The following is a 7510-nucleotide window of genomic DNA, read 5'->3' as shown; positions in this document are numbered from 1 at the left end:
TTACATCTGGTGTCTCTCCGATCAGAGGATCGCACCCAAGCGAAAAACGCGCTGGCCTAATCTAGTTGCATGAGCCATACTAAACTTATTCTTACCAGAGTGAATTTTAGCGATCATAAACTCCCTCCCTGATCTCATATCATGAACTTAATTTCCTCTACAATTCCGTTGCAACTCAGAATCATGCTTACCGGCCGGAGAGTAGAACGCACATAAGGCCTTAATTAATCGTCCACATAATCATTGACTAATACGGGTGCAATGCGATGCGATGAATCAAGATTCAGTGACATCGGTCCAAGCGGAAAGTAGAACGCACACAACACCAAAGGCGCTTTAGTTGTTGCTCATGTCCCGTTTCATTGACGTATGAACGCAGGTCCAGGTCGTTCGTTCGTGTTTGGTGGAATGTTGGTTTCTCGATTGGCTTCCTTTTTCCGGTTTTGCCAAGCTTTTCGACCGCAACGGCGACGGCACACCGGCCGGCCGGTAACGTGCAATCGTGGCATGCTGAAGCGTCCTGTAGTACGTTGGGACGCAAGCTTGAGATCCTACTCACTCCCATCTTACTCCTGCTTACTCGGTTACTCCGATTTATAATAAGTGTCTTGAATTCCGTACAAGGTTAGTACAACTCGTTTTAAGTCAAATTTTATAGAAAGATCTATCAATTTCTATGACTTTAAAGTTTAAATTAATTTAGTAAGTCCACCGTAACATATATTCTCATAGTATACCTATTCCTATTTAATATTTTACATGTTAACATATTTTTCTATACATTTGTTAAAATTTTAAAAAGTCTGACTTTAGACAAAGTTAGGACTTCTTATATTTACAAATGTAACTAGTAAATTTTTAATTATTAATTATATTTCGAATAAAATTTTGAAGTAGCGAGTCTCTGGTGACCTAATAGAAATAAGTGGGATATAACATTTGTTTGCACCCCTCGTCCGGCCAGGATACGGAAGAAATGGGAAACCGAGAGCTGTTAGTTGGAGCAGCAGTCGGCGACATATTAATTTATCATCAGTGGAACCTAAGAAAAGGAACAAGGAGATGATCCGCAGCACTAGCAATACTAGCTAGCATGTGCCCAAGCACGTACGCGGCTTCGTCCCCGTCCTGTGAGCGCAGCATGCAGCACGAGGAGCTTACTAAACTGACACCCACTCCATGACTCCATCCATCGTGAGATCACACAAAATAGAAAGGGATCACCAGTTAACATAGTATTACTCCCACATCATGGGCTTACTCATGGCTATAGCAGTGGTGGCAGTTGGTACCGACGAGCAAAGCAGAACAATATGAAAAGCTCGTGACAGCCTTGACGCCCGGATAAAATAAAATACAACACAGACACAGCACAGGGAAGAAAAGAAAGAAGAGAACCTGATCCAGATCAGATCCATTCACTCTGCTAACACCTAATTGATTGTATTTAAGCCGTTTCAAAATTGATTGTATTTGATTAGCAACATTTTTCTTTAGCAATGCTAGTATTTGTGCGCGTGTCTGCAGATGGAAACCAAGTTTGGTAGCAGTTGGTACTAGAAAAACTGTACCTACGAGTGGTTAGCAGCAGATGGATGATTTTTTTAAAAGGCTATATAAGTTCAGTAGTGTTAAGTGACCCCGAGCTCTGCTGCCTCTGTCTGCATATAAACGAAGTCAGCAGGTTATGGTTTGATAATTAGATTCGTACTACGTGGTAGGTGTGACCAGCAACCAAGACTATGTTAAATACGAGTACAAGGTTAGATGCGTACAGAAAATGTATAGATGATCAGGACCCTGGCCAGATACTTGCATTGTTTACTCAGCCTTCACCAAAAGACGATGAGAGCAGCAGAACAGACGGTGGTTGCACTATCTAAGTACGGCATCTAGGCTTACCCTTGTGCAAACTGCACCACGAACGAACCTAATCCAGTACAAACAGCTAGCTGCATGATTGCACAACCAGGCAGCTCAAGTATCAGGATACGTATAATAGATATTTGAAATCAGAGAAAGCGAGGTACCAACTTCAGATTTCGGTCGCGTTGAAGGTGGAAAAGAAAGGAGGGAAAACAACTGAGATGATATCATTAGCATTACTACCATTTAACACAGCAAAAGAGATGGATCAAGCTCAGGTATCCACAATTCCACACTACCAAGAGGTTTAACAACATATCACTGCATCTTGCATTTCCTTTTTCAGGAAGTTCTGAGATTGTAAGCCAACGAAAAGGATACTGAAAAGATCGAAGCCTTCCCCATTAAACCTAAAATTGTAAGTGAGTTATTCCCACAGGTTACCGTATAAAATTGTGAACGGATACACTCCAGGTAATCAAGAACTTGGCAAGTCAGGAGCCGAAAGAGAACCCTCCTATTCATAAGCAACACCACCACGATTCGAGCTGGTAACATAAATGTTTTTGGATCTCTTAGCTGGACATCTTCATGGGGAGCAGCATGGAGCCAATGCGAATGACATCATCAATCGAGCAACGTGAGCACGCTTCACTCACCTGCGACTTGATTGGATGAGAACATTGTTCCCTGATGATCTTTTTTTCTTGATAAATCGTATCTGGAGCTGCTGATGCACTGTGCACCAAGGTGATCTTATCTTCAGTTTGATACTCTTCGGGTGCTTTTGGTGAGACTTTGGCAACAGTACGTGGGTACTCCTTTCCAAGTGGGGTGATTTGAACCTTTTCCCTGGTGAGTTCTCCATCAAAAGCAGCCAGCATGTTTGAAGCTAGGGGCTGGAATTCTACAGCTTTCACCACATTCTCAGGAGCTTGTATTCCGTAGCAATGGATATCTTTCTGTGCATATGTCGTGGCACAATCTCTAATCAAGTTCCCAGGTTTTTCCCATGAACCCTGATGCATGTCCAAATTAACATGACGTAGCCTGTCTGCCAGATTGTGCGACTCCCTGATAATTCTGTCCACCAGTACTTTGTCAGCTTTAGGTTGCCGAGGAACACAGGCACCACGGCCATATAGTTTAGGGAAAGGTATGAAACGTGGAGCATCACCCCTAAGCTTAGACGTTGTGCATTTTATGCTTCTTGCTTCTTCCTCCTCGTACACTGTGAAGTCATCAAGCAGGCATTCATTTACTCTGGTAGCTTTGAAAATCTTGAGCATACTAGTTCCAGGACCATAGTGTATCTGCAAGTAAGACATTGCGGGAGGTTTCAGAGACAGAGGAAACTAGCGCTGAAAGGTACGATGTTGTCCAAACTGTACAGAAAAAAGCTAACTGAACAAAACCCTTATTAATGACTAGCACAATACCCATGCATGGCTACAGACAAAAAACATATGTTTAAAGAGAATGGTGTACAATTATTCATTCGAGTCTCAACAGTTTGTGCCGAATCAACAATTGATGCAAGAGAAAAAACAAGTGGCGTGTTCCGAAGGTGACAGCCCGCCACCACCAATTGAGCCTTTTATAGGAGTAAAGATAATGGTATCCAAAGAAACAACGCTTTCTAGCAAAACATTGATTTAGCATGCTGTTTTTATTCTGTTTGCTTATGAAAGCAGCAGTATGCAGGTTTAGTACTGAAAAATAGCATGCACACAGTGACTTATACACTAGATCCACAAACATGTACACCGAATAATCATCCTATTTCGGGATATGCATCTCAGAAAACATGCCTCTTGTGTATCTCTGCTGAAGGTGACAGGCCTGTATTCATTGTTCTGCAGCAGGATATATTGCAAGGCAACGTTTGGTATATTCTTTATGATGTGCCACCTCACTGGGAAGCTGCCAACCCATCTGTCCTGGCTCCAAAAGTCCATGTTCTTTCGAAAATCAACAGGGCCAACCATCTCGGCAACACCACAGAAATGGTTACTCTGGTTGACCTGCTAGACAATGATTATGCTCAGCAATTCAAATTCAAGAATGGGGAACAGAATACAAGAGGCCATACACCTTAGGTTATGATAAACTCACCGAAAAGAACAGAAAAACAGGACACGTGGTAGAACTACTTGCAGCAATCAGTTGAGCATCACCAAAAGCACGATCCAGCTTCTTGTTTCCCTGAATAGAACTCGACCAGACACCATACTTGACAGATTTGTGAACATTTGCCTCGCCCCAGGACTTGATAACAAAGAATTTTGCATTGGGATACACCACCTGGAAGTCATTTCTGTTGAACTGATCAGGCCTGATGATGATTTTCCCCTCTGGATCGCCAATGTGGAGGCTTGATGTGTAGGATTTGACAACTATTTCTGACGATCCTATTGCAGTTTTTCCATTACCTAAGTTCTGGCAACTCAACCTTCCAGTGGAACCATATAAACAACTTCTGGGCTTCGAACTTGGTTTGAATTTTTCAGCTACAGCCATCTTGCGAAGGTCAGATCCATCATATGAAGCATTAGAGTTGCATGATGGATTAGTCTGTGGCGACGACGTGACCGAAGGAACTCCCCCTTGTAGATATTGCCGTGAAGCCTAATCATAACAAAGAGTTTTGTCAACGGCACATAGAAAATTACAAGATATCTTCTTTTACACAAGGACTGTAGTGTCGAATGTATGGTCATGCCATCAGAATGTCTGACAGGGGCATGAGTAAGAGTACATGCATGATGCATCCAGCAGTAAGTTGATTTCTTCTGTATATAATGTCATAAATGCAGAAAATATCAATACTGTTTTCAGCTGTCATAAATGCAGAAAATATCAATACTGATTTCAGTTAATTATATATCGATTATCCAAGCTCTTTCCAAATTTGTTCTACCATATAAGAGGGCAAAACCACAAAAGAACACTACCTTGTACTCCGTACAACAGATGGAATGACAGACATGTATGCCGTTAACAGGGCCTGGTTATTGAAGTGTGACATAAAATAGAAGGTGAACTCAACATCAACAAATACAAGAATGAGGGCAGTGGCATACCTGTGGAATGTGACGAAGCTTAGCAGGCACCATGGTTCTGGTTGCTGGATCTTGCTTCCATGGATCTGAACTATGCAGTTGCACCTTTGGCAGCATAGCATTGCGTTGAAATTTCTTTGAAGAAACACTTGTTGACTGTGCAGATGGATTCCACGTAATATTCTTGTTTGGGGCAACAGGGATACTTTGGTCTTGTCCACTGGGGATGAACAAGCTATCAGTGTATGTAAGAGTTTGCGACGTGGTAGCTGGACCCCACTGTGCAGCAAATGGATGAGCGTCATAGGGGGTTGTGGGAACTGGTTGATGGTATGTGCTGTCAGTGGTGCTAGCAAGATACCCTTGGGCTCCAACAAATCTGCCATCAGCTATAACAGAAGGTTCTGAAGGGTAAGGGCCAATGGGAGAATGTGTAATCCCATAGTCAGGGACAACATAATACGAGCATGATGAGCCTTCAGCCTGCTGGCCCTGCCAAAGGACAAATGCTACCTAATCAAACCAATTGGGAAACAATTGAGTTAAGAACGAACTAACATTGTGCAATACTAACCGAGTATTGTAGATATTGATCCCAAATTTCCTGGGGCTCATACAACTCAGCAGGCAGGTTAGTTCCTGCAATCAAGAGAGTAAGAGTCAGGCGACACAATAAGTAACAAAATCCACCGGCAAGACATATCACTTAATCAAGATATTATGAAGCCCGAAATATTACCAGCTGGGGCATATGGAGTTGGATAGTAAGCGGTGGCAGGAAAGCAGAATTCCTCTCCAAATACAAGCTCGGGGTCTGCCTCAAAATCCATGGGAGATGCAGTCACTCTGAAAGAAGGGAACAGGTGTAATATGGAACTACAAACATAATAATCAATAAGATCAGTTTATCACCACAATTGACAACATGGCTTCTGTACACAGAAGGGAACCCAAGCAGCCAACAATTCCAACATTCCCAATAAACTATTAGTAGCACCATTCCCAATAAACTATTAGTAGCACCACATGCCCCTTAAGTTATTCATTAATTTCCTAATGTTCCCTCAATTCTATATCTAGAAAAACATGGAGCCAAGCCAAGACAAGAATCAGATCACGTAAGCAAACATCCAATATGAACTTGTTATGGAAATCTGACTTGCAAAACAGTAGTTCTAACCCATCTGCTAAAAGTAAAACAGAGCACTGCATATTAGCTCCGAAATATCCTGGCTTCAAACCGATCAGGAAACCGGTGAAAAAATCCACATGAAACAAACCTTGGCCAAAATTCCATCACCAAAACCCCCAACATCGCCATTCCGCGCATACAATAATCAATGGTATGTGCAACGTACCTATTATTAGCCATGCAACCAACTGTAACAATCGCAACCACCAAAGTGCAGCAATTCGAACAGGCATGCATCAGCGTCACCGCCAATCAGTAACTAGCTAACCCACAGACAATCAACCTGAAACGGTTCAGATCTAAACTCTACATTGCCCCATTTCTTCTATTCCTAGAGAACCCATGAACGAACAGAAGCAACTAACCAATCAACCAGCACAGCACACCGACCACAGCTATGAATTTGTTATACTAGCAAAATTGACAACCCAAGCAGCACGTCCCTAATAGCACCCCCAAAAAATACCACACTGCAGAACGACTTCCGTGATCACAAAATCACCTCCATTTCATCCCAACGAGCAAACGAAACCAAACCACATTACCGCACCACCCCACCCCACCCAAGCGAAGCCCAAAACCCTAGGTCGTTCGAGCACTGATCCTCCACAAATCCCCAACCCCACGGCACACGATTTGACGGCACCGCCTCGAAGCCAAGCACCCTCACTAGAAACCCCGAAGACGAAACCCACCGCCCCACCGCAAGCGAGCAGCAAAACCCTACGGGAAACAGAGCGCAGAGAAGGGCTTTTGGGCGTGCAAGAGAACGCTACCGCCGGCAACGAACCCTGCAGCACGTGATCGGAGCGCCCCGCCGCGGGACAAAACCCTCACTGCACCGTACGTACCCCCCAAAACGCGGAAAACGCACAAATAACCCCCAGCAAGCAAGCAGCAGTGCAGCACGCCGTACGGGTTTCGGTGAGAGATGCTCACCAGCACTGACGCGGGCGTCCGGTCGACCGCTGGCCGTCGTCGGCGGAAACCCTAGCGGGGCCGAGGCGGAGGCGGCGAGAGAGAGGGAGGAGGGAGAGGGAGAGGAAGCAAAAAGCGGGAAAAGAAGCGTGGGGGAAGCGGAAGAGGCCAGTGCAGTGCGGTGCGGTGTATCCGGGATGCGCAAAGTTCACTAGCGGAACGGGCGCATCTGCCTTCTTTCGCTCCTCTGACATGCGGGGCTCGCGCGTGGGGCCACGGAGGCAGTGGGCGAGTGAGGGAACGGCGGCTTTGGATTCCGACGGAGAAGAGAACGGGACGGGAGATGTCTCGGGATCAGTGTGTGTAAGACATGGGGTTCTCCGTTTTGGACTTTGGTCCGTGCTGTGTTGCCTGCCTGACATGCGGGCGTTGCGGAACCAGGGGCCTGGATGGCGGTGGGGGTTCAGGCGAC

General features: G+C 44.8%; 1 protein-coding gene across 2 annotated transcripts; it reads right to left on the bottom strand.

Moving 5' to 3' along the window:
- Nucleotides 1-2282: 2282 nt before the first annotated feature.
- On the bottom strand, nucleotides 2283-7204 carry LOC100841624. Of its 2 annotated transcripts, none has more exons than XM_014898211.2 (7): nucleotides 7060-7204; nucleotides 5668-5774; nucleotides 5503-5567; nucleotides 4950-5420; nucleotides 3982-4494; nucleotides 3678-3893; nucleotides 2283-3179 (listed from the first exon to the last, which is right to left on the bottom strand). In XM_014898211.2, the coding sequence occupies exons 2-7, from the start codon at nucleotides 5756-5758 to the stop codon at nucleotides 2442-2444; spliced, it is 2094 nt and encodes a 697-aa protein (XP_014753697.1). In that variant the 5' UTR covers nucleotides 5759-5774; nucleotides 7060-7204; the 3' UTR covers nucleotides 2283-2441. The 2 variants fall into 2 exon arrangements, with proteins under 2 accessions (XP_014753697.1, XP_003566519.1); XM_003566471.4 differs by having other exon boundaries at nucleotides 3678-3890.
- Nucleotides 7205-7510: the final 306 nt, after the last annotated feature.

This window comes from Brachypodium distachyon, chromosome 2 (assembly GCF_000005505.3).
Source record: "Brachypodium distachyon strain Bd21 chromosome 2, Brachypodium_distachyon_v3.0, whole genome shotgun sequence".
NCBI lineage: Eukaryota > Viridiplantae > Streptophyta > Magnoliopsida > Poales > Poaceae > Brachypodium > Brachypodium distachyon.
Note: the sequence above shows the minus strand (reverse complement) of the source record. Positions and strands in the feature narration are given on the sequence as shown.